The sequence below is a fragment of the Podarcis muralis genome, chromosome 10 (assembly GCF_964188315.1).
Source record: "Podarcis muralis chromosome 10, rPodMur119.hap1.1, whole genome shotgun sequence".
Lineage (NCBI taxonomy): Eukaryota > Metazoa > Chordata > Lepidosauria > Squamata > Lacertidae > Podarcis > Podarcis muralis.
This window is the reverse complement of record NC_135664.1, coordinates 64,984,425-64,997,870: the sequence shown is the minus strand read 5'-3', so window position 1 is coordinate 64,997,870 and position 13,446 is coordinate 64,984,425. Positions and strand designations below refer to the sequence as shown.

Here is a 13,446-nt window from a genome sequence, read left to right as displayed (position 1 = left end):
TTCAATTAGCATGTGCCATTAAGGGAATATGCAGGAGAAATGATTTTGAGGAAAAGGTGTTTATAGAGTTTGTACTGTTAAAACATAAAGGGGTCAAACCATCGCAAGAGGTGTTGAAATTTTGGGAGGTTGGATAGTTAAAATGGAGCGCTCTCGGTGGTGGGGGTGCACATTTTTATTTTTATTTATTTATGATTATTACTTCATCAAAATAAATAATAAAATTTAAAGGAGGAGGCGGCGGAGGAGAGGAAGAAGAAGGGGCTACAGGGTTGGGATGGGAGGGGCTGCTCAGGCAGTTTTCAGAAAATATAGACGTTATCCCTTCCTCCTCCAACTTTTCCACTCCCTTCCCTCCTATCTCTTCCCCCTGCTGAAATTTAGACTGCAAATTCCTGAGGCTGTGGAGGGACCTGCTTTTCCTTTGCTGTGAGGCATTGCAGTGGCCTTCCATCTCTACAATTCACTGTACAGCAAGGGTGAGTGACTGTGCTACTCTGAAAGAGAGGCAGATTTCATCACTTGATTTTCACCTAAATATCCAGCCTGCCTTTCAAGCTGAGCTGTCCTGTAAAGGCTCCTTATAACAACTGTTCAGGGGGGGAAATAGTGATTTTTAGAAAGTGAAATGAGGTTTTGCTTTTGTTTTTGTTTTGCTTTTAAAAAGGACAGTAAAGTGGATCCCCTGTTGAAAGCTGGATTTGGGAAGGCTAAAGTCCTTGCATGCACTTTTGCCTTCTTTTCTTTGGGAGCACTCAGGGCCTGGGAATCTCAGTGACTTTGTTATGATTATTTCCAATTGGCTCGTAAAGCCAGAAGCTGATCCAAGCCATTCCAAACTCCCTCAACCCTGGCTTGAATCCATAACTTGCAAGATTGTTTCTGTCAATATTGAGAGTGTTGGGAAGTGAACCATGTACGGGTTTTATTTTTATTCTTTTAACGGTGGTTGTGAACACAGCGGACTGGTTTTTGAGTGTGCAAGGCACCGGCAGATTCTGCTGTGCAAAGTGCACCAAAACGAGCGGGATCTGTGCAAGGTGGCACTACTGGCTCTTGCAGAGCTTCTCATTCAGTTTGGTGCAGCTTGCATCAAAATGAACTGCGCCCAAGTGCTGTAAACCTCTGTACGTACCGTTAGTGCATAGAGGAGACCCAAGCCCACAAGGCCAGACTTCGGATCATCATCTGGAGAAATGGAAGCCACAGCTGCAGTGAGAACAATGAAAGCGCCCAGATAATCCTACAGAGAGAAAACAAAACACCAAAGGTGAGGGACAGATTTATGCTACAGTTCAGTTAAATTAAAGTTCACTGAATTAGTTCAAAAATCTCTAACAACACCTGAAAGCAGGCCCCATAATTGCTGGGTGAACTGTACATATATCAAGATCATTTTGGGGTAGAACTTTGAGCAACTTCCGGTTCATCTTCAAATTAATTCTCTTCTATGTGGGTTGTTTTTTTTCAAAAAAAAACACACACCCAAAAACACTTTAGACTTAGGCTTTTCAGTTTCATTGGTGGGGGAAATAAATGCTTCCTTAGACATCTTAAGTATGTTTTATACTTCAGCACAGCAGCTTGTAGCATTTGAAAAGCCAACCAAAAAAATTTTTTAGCTGATTTGGATGAACTTGAATTGAACTGTGTACTGAATGCAAACCCAACTAGTTCATTTTGTAAAAGAACAGAGTGTGAACTGCAATCAGCTCCTTTTGGGGCACGTTGAACTGGAAAAAGAACTAGTTCTTTTTTTAAAAAAAAGAACTTTTCAAGCTCTAAGTGGATCCAATACATCGATTTCACATTTCTTTGCTTAACATTCACCCTGCCTTACAAAGGACTAATGCACCTTTACTTATTGTAAACAGAAGGGATTTCAGCAGGGGGAGCAGGAGCGAGACTGAGGTTTTCAGCAACTGCTGTACCTTTAAGTGCAGAGGTAGCAAATGTGGTGCCGCCAGATATTGCAGGAATACAGCTTCTAGCATTCTGCGGATGCCTGGGCAAAGAATGTGTGTGTGTGTGTGTGTGTGTGTGTGTTACGACCCTCTGGTGGAATCTGTAAGGGATGGATACTGGACCGGTGACCCCCAGATATAACTCCCATCACCCCTGATCAGTGGCCATGCTGGCTGGGGTTGATAGGAGCTGGAGTCTAGCATCTCTTCCCCTGTGCTGTGTTGGTGGCTGATCTAAATCACCCATAGAAGGTGCCACTAGGAGAAATTTATGGACACAAAAAACCTTTCGCCCCCCCCCCCTGGTTCATAGTGGCAGCGGTGGTGGGGAGGGTTAAGTCAGGAGATTAGCGCAATGGGGAAAAGCTAGTACAGGCCTTCATCCAAATCCTCAGTCCCTCGTGGCTGCTTTTACAAGAAGAAAGTTATGGCTTTGGTGTTCCAATCACAGAACTCCAATTTAACACATAACAGGGGTCACCAGCCTTTCTGAGCTCGTGGGAACTTTTGGGATTCTGAGGGCATCCCATCCAGTCTTTAGTTGTTACCACTGGGTAACTCTCCCCGCCCCAGGCAACATACTGGGAGAAAACACACATACAGATAATCCTTACTACACAACACACACACACCATCACGAATTCACAAGGGGGGTCTGGTTAAAAGTTGGATCCATCAGAACAAAAAGGGATCCTCTTCAATTTGCATGTTTTACACAGTGTCTAAGGGACACGGGTGGCGCTGTGGGTTAAACCACAGAGCCTGGGACTTGCCGATCAGAAGGTCAGCGGTTCAAATCCCCACGACGGGGTGAGCTCCCGTTGCTCGGTCCCAGCTCCTGCCAACCTAGAAGTTCGAAAGCACGTCAAAGTGCAAGTAGATAATTAGGTACCGCTCCAGCGGGAAGGTAAACGGCGTTTTTGTGTGCTGCTCTGGTTCGCCAGAAGTGGCTTAGTCATGCTGACCACATGACCCGGAAGCTGTACGCCAGCTCCCTCGGCCTATAGAGCGAGATGAGCGCTGCAACCCCAGAGTCGGTCACGACTGGACCTAATGGTCAGGGGTCCCTTTACCTTTTAGGGGTGGGGAGGAGGTAGCCACCCTCAACACAGGCACCACATTGGCAAGCAGGGTTGTATAGTTTGGCCCTCAGCAGTCCTGTGCCATTCAATGGCTCTAACACAGGCATAGGCCAACTCGGCCCTCCAGATGTTTTGGGACTACAACTCCCATCATCCCTAGCTAACAGGACCAGTGGTCAGGGAGGATGGGAACTGTAGTCCCAAAACATCTGGAGGGCCGAGTTGGCCTATGCCTGCTCTAACATAATACTCCAGCCTGCAGCAGGTCTTGAACTGGTGACTGAAAGAACTCAGGAGGGTTTTCAGCCTGTGTGCAACCACCCATCTCTGGTCAGATTTGGGAAACCAGCAAAGAAGCCTCTTAAAACCAATAGTTCAGGTGATATTCCTCAACTCAAAGCTTCTGGCTTCCTTTATGCCCTTGTGTGTACATCCAGGGGCAGCATAGTTGGGGGGACACCTCACCAGGTGAGCTGGGAGGACACACTCTCATTCTCCTCTGTATAGCTGGATAGGGGTGGGGAGTATAATCCAGCCCAGCCTAGCCTAACTCAGATTCTCTTCTGAATGACAATCACCCCCAGCAGCAGCAAATGAAGAAGTTTCTTGGCTTCATCGAGGAGAAAACTCAACAGAAATAACAACGAGCTATTTTAAGGATTGGCGCATATGAAAGTGTGGGTGTTTCGTAGCCAGATGTGTTCCAGTTATAATTCTTTGCCCAGCATTTCACATCAAACAAAAGTTAACTGCCGGGTTCTAAGGTTTCAAAACCGTGGCAGGGATGCAGGCGTACGTACCGTCCTGACCTCCAACCATCTGTTGGCAGCCGACAGGAACAAGTATGCGATGTTGTTTGTGTCCGTCAGTTCCAGCATTCGCTGTTTAAATCTGGGTTCGTGCCTGCGAAAGTCAAAGGGATTCTTACGTTAGCAAATTGCAACCCTGATGATACAACGCACAGAGCACAGGTTGCAGAAGCTCAGGAAGTTGGCCCTCAACATTCAGATCAGCTAAATCTGAGTAAGGCTGGGCCAAGTTGCCGGGTGCCTTTTGAGGATCAGGAACCAGAATAAAAGTGTCCCACTCTTTTGCTCACATCCGTCCCTTTTCCTTAGGTTGCCATATTTCTAGAAGTAAAATTCAGGACACAAAAGTTATTGAGCTTTTTTGGGAAATGAAACTCAAAGTTGTTCCCCACCCCTCAGACACTATTTTTACTGGTTTAATCTCAGCAACCTTTTCCCTTCTGAGTTTTCCTCTACCCTTACCTCCTTCTATTTTCTTCCCCCAACTTCATCAAAATGTTCAACCTGATCCAAATCATAAAGCTAAAAGGAAAAGTGAGATAGTGTCGCTTTTCTAACTTCCTCCTTTAGCTCTATGTGTTGACATGCAGAGGGCCAGGAAGCCATCTGGCAAGCCCCAGCCGTCCCGCTGCAAAGACTATCAGCCTCTGCTCCGACGTAAATCAGCAACCCTGGCTTCAGAGCCAGGGCACACTATCAGCAGAGTGACCTGTGCACACAGAATAGGCGTGAGGCTTGTGGAAGCATACTACAACTACAGATTTATTAATCATAAATCAGGACAAAGAAACATGTCGTCTCTCTCTCTCTCAGAGAGAACAGGGGGAAAGCAAAAGCTATACACACAACGGAAGTTCCCAGCTAGCGGTGCTGGAATGTAAACAGGCATGTGACACGCAACAGTTCCACACGTCTGCTCCTTAAGGTGGAACGGAAATCTCAACACTATGCACATATTAGACTGCTTCCTATGTGTCATGCATTAACTCAGTAGTTCACAAACTTTTTTCTCTGGGCCACACTTTCGGAATAAAAATTTGCTTATGCCACCCCAGTTTTTTTCTCTCGATAAGAAATACAATGGAAAACAAAAAGAAACAACTCCCAGCAGTGTTTGATTTGTAACATAGAACACAACTACTTTATAATACAGTGGACACTTGGCTTGCGAACATGATCCGTGCAGGAGGCACGTCCACAACCCGCAGCGTCCGCAACCCGCAGCGCCGCGTGTGCACATGCACGGGTTGCAATTCGGCGCTTCTGCGCATGCACAAAGTGCGATTTAGTGCTTCTGTGCATGAGCAAGCGCCAAAACCCAGAAGTAACCCGTTCTGGTACTTCTGGGTTTGGCGCAGTGTGCAACCCAAAAACACGCAACCTGAAGCATCTGTAGCCCGAGGTATGACTGTATGACCATGGGACATCCATGAAGTATAAAACAAAGCAGCTACATACGAACATGAATCATTCCCAAAATATGATTGTCCTTGAATCTTCCCACCACACTTGCCATTCTCTCCTGTCACATCACTGTGGCACATCACACCCTTTGAGAACCACTGAACTATCTGGAATCAGTCAAGTAAAAGTGTGGGGAGAATCTTTGCCTGATGCCTAATCCAGAAGCAGAGGCATCACTGATCTCTTTGGGGAGGGTTTTCCAGAGACAAGGAGCCACCACACAATAGGCGCAAAGCCCAACTTATTCCCAGTGTCACCCAAAGCAGGTCTCCAGTTAAAGATCAAAGTCAGGGATGGGGAAGCTGTGAACTTTCAGGTGTTATTGGTACATCTAGAATGCAGGGAAGATGGGATTCACAGACCAGCCATGTATGGAGGCCAGTCATTCTGTCCCTGCTTTAAGGGAACAGACTGCTCAGTCGCTATAGCATGAGACTCTTAATCTCAGGGTCGTGGGTTCGAACCCCATGTTGGACAAAAGATTCCTGCATTGCAGGGGTTGGAATAGATGGTCCTCCTAGTTGTGTCCAACTCTACAATTCTACGATTCTACGACAGGTTCATACAGAAGAACCCTTCAGAAACCAGTGCATCAGCTTGTCCTCTCTGACCTACCTGGCAGGTACAGTGGAACCTTGGGTTAAGAACTTACCATATATACTCGAGTATAAGCCGACCCGAATATAAGCCAAGGCACCTAATTTTACCACAAAAAAACTGGGAAAACTTATTGACTTGAGTATAAGCCGGTTCACCACACCACAAACCTCCTGGTGGGCCGGAGTGCGTGTGTGCGCACACGGCAGAGGGGGCTTCTCTCTCCCCCCCAGCCCCTCCCGTCCCCCTGCCTACCTAGGGTGCTGCCGAGAGGCAGAGGCTGGTGGCAGCGGTGGCGGAGGAAGAACAAGCAGCCCAAAAGGGCTGCTTTTGGGCTGCTCGTTCCTCTGCCGCCACAGCCAACAGCAACAAAGGTGGTGGAGGAGGAAGGAGCAGCCTGAAAGGACCCTCCCTCGAGTATAAGTCGAGGGGGGCATTTTCAGCATAAAAAATGTGCTGAAAAAGTAGGCTTAGACTCGAGTCTATACAGTAATTTGTTCTGGAGGTCCGTACTTAACCTGAAACTGTTCTTAACCTGAAGCACCACTTTGGCTAACGGATGCTCCCGCTGTCACCGCGCTGCCGGAGCACGATTTCTGTTCTCATCCTGAAGCAAAGTTCTAAACCCGAGGTACTATATCTGGGTTAGTGGAGTCTGTAACTTGAAGCGTCTGTAACCTAAAGCGTCTGTAACCCGAGGTACCACTGTACTGATAATATGAAATCCCATGAGTGGGAGGAGAAGAACCCAGAAAACATCCCTCCATTTACACATCCTCCCTTGTCCTTATCCCGTCCAACGTACTGGCTATCTGATGAAGCCCAATCACAAAATGCCATTATCCCAGATGATGGGAGGAGATTGGGTTTTATGCTTTGGTCAACATTTATTAAGTGATGCTGTAAAGCCAACGGCATGCTTTTGATGCTCTTTTTGGGCTCTGTGTGCTGGCTGGCCATCTTTTAACTCGAGCCAGGTGTTTACATAACTACCAAGTCTCCCTCCCTCCCTCCCTCCCTCCCAAAAACTAGCTCAGAGACATTTCATCATGATGCATACATTTCTCCATTGGGGGAAGGAAAGAAACCCAGTATTGCTTCAGCTTGGAGTGCAGCAACGCTGCTACAGTGATGTTTAGAAGAAATTGTAAATATTGGCAGGAGGCTGACTGTATTGTATAAACGTTACTGATGTACTTCTGCTCTGGTCAAAAGAGATGAACTGCTCTTTGCTGGTTTATTATAAATTGCAAGAATGCAGCGCTTGTGGTGCATTTTTGTTTAATTTCATTTTGCTTTTTGCAAACTTGGGAGCCAAGAATGGTTTTTACCAAAAGAATAGCCTGATTAACAATAGCAACTGATCCAGTTTAGGATACAGCGGAACTCAGAAAGGGGAAGCTGTGCTCTGTTTGAGTAAGCCTTGATTGGTGCCAAGGTGGGTTACAAAAATGCCACTATGAAAATAAGCACAATTTACATTTGCACAATGCAACAAAAAAACAAAGCACCCAGTGACAAAATAAGAAAACTGGAGCACAGAAAAGCCATGCAGAATATAGGACTACTCAACAAAAGGCCTGGTAATGAGTTGCATCTTAAGTAATTGATGAACGGCATACATTTTGACATGAAGCCTACCCAACACATCATAAAATCCCCGGATGAACAGCACTGAAATGATTTGAATGATTGCCAGTAGATACTGGCTTAATGTGGCAAAGCTGTACTCGGTCTTAGAAAGCCTTGGTCTGCATATTCCTGCAGGTTTATCCCTGAGGTATCTGGATAAGGGATTGGCCATTTGGCCATTGCAGAAACAGAGCTTCAGATCTCAAGAGGTAAGAGACAGCAACATATGTACCTGAAAGCACTTATTTTGCTTTTCCTGCCAGGGTAATTATTGAATTGGCAAACCTGCCCTGGTCTTCTTTATCAATAAGAGTGTAATTCCTAGATGCTGTCGGACTACAACTTCCATCATTCCTAGCCAGCTTGGCCAGTGGTCAGAGATTATGGGAGTTGTGGTCCAAGAACAGCTGGGCACCCAAGCTTGAGAAAGCCTGCTGTAAGGCATCTCAGTTGTTGTTTTGGATAGGGGGGAAATGTAGAGGGACTTATGTGACTAACAATCAGTGCTTTTTTTTCTGGGGGGATGCAGGCAGATGCATACCCCTAAACATTTTGGGAATCTAACTTTGGCTTCATTGAGGGGCAGTATTTCAATATGAGGGGCAGTATTCCAATATTTCATAATATTTCAATATTTCATTGAGGGGCAGTATTTCAATATTTCATAAAGAAGGCTGATCGCCGAAGAATTGATGCTTTTGTACTCTGGTGCTGGAGGAGACTCTTGAGAGTCCCATGGACTGCAAGAAGATCAAACCTATCCATTCTGAAGGAAATCAGCCCTGAGTGCTCACTGGAAGGACAGATCCTGAAGCTGAGGCTCCAAGACTTTGGCCACCTCATGAGAAGAGAAGACTCCCTGGAAAAGACTCTGATGTTGGAAAAGATGGAGGGCATAAGGAGAAGGGGACGACAGAGTACGAGATGGTTGGACAGTGCTCTCGAAGCTACCAGCATGAGCATCAAACTGCGGGAGGCAGTGGAAGACAGGAGTGCCTGGCGTGCAATGGTCCATGGGGTCATGAAGATTTGGACACGACTAAACGACTAAAAAACAACAACAGCCTCACCTGTCCCGGGGACAGTCTACAGGATATCTAACAATCCAGGATAGCAGTGGGAAGCAGCGGGAAATGGTTCTGGAATAAGGGAATTTCCCGCAAAAAAGGGAAGGTTGACAGCTATGCACTGTGCATGCCCAACATCGTTGTGGCGATGTAATGATGTTGTGATGTGGCATGATATACAGAAGGAAATGTGGACCCCAGGCTGCAAAACATTCCCCAGCCCTGTACAGAATGAATCCTGTGATGTGTGAACAAATGTTGGCAAGTCTGCAAAACTTTGTAGTGCTGGAAAGTAGGTAAGAAAGTAATTGCCCAGTTATTAACTTTATGTGCCCCGCTTCTTCTGAGGATCACAGAACAGCTTGCAAAAACGAAGGTTCAAAAATACAAAGAGTAAGAAAGAAAGATCTTGCCGAATCTGTTTCGGCAGTGGGATAAAAGAGCTGTATGCCTACAACGAAAGCAGCAATGTCACTATGAGCGAACTACTTTTTCTCTCTCCGAAAAGCTATTGTCTGTCTCCCGCTTTGGAGAGCTTCCCTTTGGCAGCTACAATCCCCTTCCCTTCCCCCCCCCCCAACCACACACACAATGGAAACTCTGACACACTCAATCTGCATCTTTTCATCTGCCTCCAGCTCCTTCTTCTGCACATTCTTCAACTTTTTATCCTGTTCAGATGACGAACAAAAAGGTCACCCAAATCCCAGTCTAGCTGGCCTGTACAACATTGCGGTTAAGTAGTCCAGGGAGCTCATGACTGCTTGAGGGGTACATAATGAACTCAGAACAAAGGGAGGCAACTATCAGGCTTATCTGGGGGGCGGGGTGGACTTTGGTTCTGGGATGGAAGAAAATTGGTTAGCTGCTGGAAGAAAGCATGGGTGGAATGGAATGATCTGAGGAAATTAAGGTGAGACAGACCCAAGACAGAGGATTGTCTTTTAAGTTTGCAGTTCAAAATCTAGCTTGCCACACACCATCTAAAAATATTGGTCAGGATGAGAGGAATTCCATAGATAAGGATGGAGCAGAAATTTGGTTTGATCTGCATTTTAATGCAAGTCTCCTTAAGTCACATTTCCCAAAACCAAAATGTAGCTTATCCATCAAAACACATGCTTTCAATTTTTTTTTGCAACTGGGTTCTCCACCCAGATATAAGTATAAAAATGCATATATTGTTGAGAGCAAAGCAACAATTCCTGCACTGTTACCTGAACCAATGCAGGTGCGGATAAAGGCAACCTGTTCTTCCTCCTCACTGATTCCTTCTTTTAGTAACTGCTTGTTGGTAAAGTAGATCACTTCCTCTCAGGCTTAACTCGCAAGGCAGCAGAGGTTTAGGATCTCCTAGATAACCTACCTTCCCAGGTTGATGAGCTCCATCTGCCCCTCACTTCCCTCTACACCAGCCTTTCTCAACCTGTGGGTCCCCAGATGTTGTTGAACTACAACTCCCATCACCCCTAGCTAGCAAGGCCAGAGCTCAGGGATGATGGGAGTTGTAGTCCAACAACGTCTGGGGACCCACAGGTTGAGAACCACTGCTGTACACCATATGCAGAAACTGGCTTCTTGACCATTGGACCCACCCTTGGTCTTGTCTGCTCACCTGGCTTAGCCAGCCAGTCCAAGCCGTTTCCCGGGGTGTGGCCGCTGCCACATGCTGACAACATCTAGGAGCCCCAGGTGAGAGCCGAGTGCAGGGTGGGGACCAAAGGTGGACAAACGACCCCAGAAGGAGCATGATGTGCCCCCTACCAGAGCTAACAGCCCTCCCCTAACACCCCATACAAGGGACGCAGGTGGCACTGTGGGTTAAACCACAGAGCCTAGGACTTGCCGATCAGAAGGTTGGCAGTTCGAATCCCCGCAACGGGCTGAGCTCCCGTTGCTCTGTCCCAGCTCCTGCCAACCTAGCAGTTTGAAAGCACGTTAAAGTGCAAGTAGATAAATAGGTACCGCTCCAGCGGGAAGGTAAACGGCGTTGCCGTGCACTGCTCTGTGGTTCACCAGAGCCGGCTTAGTCATGCTGGCCACATGACCCAGAAGCTGTACGCCGGCTCCCTCGGCCAGTAAAGCAAGATGAGCGCCGCAACCCCAGAGTCGTCCACGACAGGACCTAATGATCAGGGGTCCCTTTACTTTTAACACCCCATACACTCCAAATTGTTTATATATAATGTTTCAGGAGCTCGTCCTACACTCAAGTAGGACCCTGGCAGAGGCACATGTCCAACTGGCATGTTCCCTCCCTCCTGGTCGATCGTTCGGGAGCTTCAAAAGCTTTCTTCTGCCCAAACAACATAGCGAACGATGCCAGCAGACACCAGCACACTAGGGATCCGCAGAGTCTTCTCAGTTGCGTAACAGACCTCAGCAACTCAGCATTTTGGCTAATCTACTTTATTTACACACACCCCAAAAAATTTGGCAGTTTATAAGTTTGACCCAGCCTTCGTCTGACCCAGGGGCAGGGGCAGAGCTTAATGCTCCAGCACCGGGGGGTGGAGAGCAAGCGGGGGCGAGGCTGGCGCGCATCCTGGGGGCGTGGCTTGCAGCCCTCAGGGGTGTGACGCGTGTCCTGGGGGTGTGGCATGCTGCCTTCGGGGGCGGGGTGCCCAGTGCGGGCGGGGTGGCAGCCATGATGGCACCCCACCGGGATTGCACTGCTGGGGGCGATGCGCTCCCCCCACACTCCTCTTCCTCTTCCAATTACCAGTGGAAGCCAACATACTGCCCTCCAGAAATGATAAGGCTATGAGTCCCACCCTTCCTGCCCACTGAGCATCCTGGCTGAGGCTGATGGGAGTTGTAGTCCAGTGGCACCTGCAGGCTGCCTTGTTGGCTACATTAAGCAGACAGGAGGTTCTGCTCTGGCTTCTGTCTGTGCTGCCTATGGATTGCCTTCGCCTCTCACTTGGCAGGAGCCTGGCCTGCAAACAGCCAGTTGGCAGCTGAACGGATCGAGCTTCCCAGGGTCCCTTTAACCAGCACCTACTATAAAGGGAAGTCCTTGTTTACAAACCTGAATGCTCTGATGGTAGTGAGGCCTTCCGCCGTCTCTGAAAAGTGACAGAGGAGAGGCAGCTGGGTGCTGTCATCAAGTTCCTGAAGGTCCCTGTCACCAGTTGAAAGAAGGTACGTAAATAGCGAAGAACAGATTGTGGAAATTGAAACGGGAAACACAAAACGAAAGAGCGTCAGCAAATGGCAAACAACCTCACTCTTTTAAAGCAGGAACCCTGTTTCAACCTGAGGGCCACAATTTCTCCTGGGAAACCTCCCAGGGGGCATAAACCAAGGGTGCATATACCCCAAAATGGGTGTGGCCAGACACAGGCCGCTCTCAATTCAGGAAAGAGAGAGATGCTCCCATTCAAGGACACCTACCAGCCGGGTGAAGTCACTAGAGCAGCGATTCTCAACCTGTGGGTCCCCAGATATTGTTGGACTACAACTCCCATCATCCCTAGCTAGGAAGGCCAGAGCTCAGGGATGATGGGAGTTGTAGTCCAACAACATCTGGGGACCCACAGGTTGAGAACCGCTGCACTAGAGGGTCACATAGAGCAGGGTCAGTGAATTATGTGGCCGGAAAGGGGGTGTGGTGGGCTGGGAAGGATCCTGAGGGCTGGGTAGAGAGGGCCAGAGGGCCATATTCAGTCCTTGGTCCTGTGGTTTTCCACCCTTGATTTAAAACTTGCTTTTGCTTAATTGGCGGCAGCTACCTTCCCGCCAGTAAGCGGTCCCCATTTATCTACTTGCACCCGGGGGTGCTTTCGAACTGCCTGCCAACCTAGCAGTTCGAAAGCACCCCCGGGTGCAAGTAGATAAATAGGGACCGCTTACTGGCGGGAAGGTAAACGGCGTTTCCGTGAGCTGCGCTGGCTCGCCAGATGCAGCTTTGTCACGCTGGCCATGTGACCCGGAAGTGTCTCTGGACAGCGCTGGCCCCCGGCCTATAGAGTGAGATGGGCGCACAACCCTAGAGTCTGTCAAGACTGGCCCGTACGGGCAGGGGTACCTTTACCTTTACCTTACAAGCATCGGAATTATAATGGAAAACATCAATAGCTATGGACTTAAGTCTATCTTTGGGGTGGTTGTTTGTTTTTGTTTTAAACTTACTTGGATGCAACTCTGAAGTATTTCTGGATGAAATAGAAGGCTATCCCCAGGGGCACGAGAGCGACCACGAACCACGGCGTGGCATACGAAATTATTCCGATGGCAGACAGGCAGAGCAACGTGGACCGCGAGAGGGACTCCAGAGTCGGGGGGATGTGCTGCACCAAAGATAATTTCCAAGCGTTAGATTAGGCCAACATCCGCTAAAGATTCGTTTATTCACTATTTCATTTATAGCATTCTTCATTCATAGAACTTGAGGTGACCTGCTTCTTCGTCTCTTTTGACCGTATCAATGCTGCCTTTAGGTAAAAACTCCCAAGGCGGCATAAAATACAACTACAAGATTCCTCTACGCTCTTCTAACCAGACACTGGCCAGACACAGACCTCATTAGCTAACATCTGGCGTCTTCAGATTTGGGGACACGGGACCTCAAAAGACTGGGTAGCACACTTGGTTAGAGTGTGGCAGTGGCGTAGCGTGGGTTGTCAGCACCCGGGGCAAGGCAAGTAATTTGTGCCCCCTAACCCATGGATTTGCGCCCCCTAACCTGTGGATTTGCCCTAACCCCAGATGTTGCGCCCAGTGCGGCTGGCCCCCCTGCACCCCCCACGCTACGCCACTGGAGTGTGGTACTGACAAACACCAAGGTTGTAGGCTTAGATCTCCATAAAAGACAGATGCATATTCTTGC

The 13,446-nt window shown here is 48.0% G+C and overlaps 1 protein-coding gene across 6 annotated transcripts in view; it reads right to left on the bottom strand.

Moving 5' to 3' along the window:
* The window catches only part of ABCC9 (ATP binding cassette subfamily C member 9), an 89,751-nt gene that overhangs the window by 17,625 nt on the left and 58,680 nt on the right, over nt 1–13,446 (bottom strand). For all 6 annotated transcript variants that reach the window (XM_077935309.1, XM_077935311.1, XM_077935308.1 and 3 more), the window contains 4 exons: nt 12,750–12,907; nt 11,647–11,739; nt 3,847–3,949; nt 1,136–1,243 (listed from right to left, as the gene is read on the bottom strand). In XM_077935309.1, coding sequence (XP_077791435.1) covers nt 1,136–1,243; nt 3,847–3,949; nt 11,647–11,739; nt 12,750–12,907 — 462 coding nt within the window. The remainder of the gene's footprint in view (nt 1–1,135; nt 1,244–3,846; nt 3,950–11,646; nt 11,740–12,749; nt 12,908–13,446) is intronic.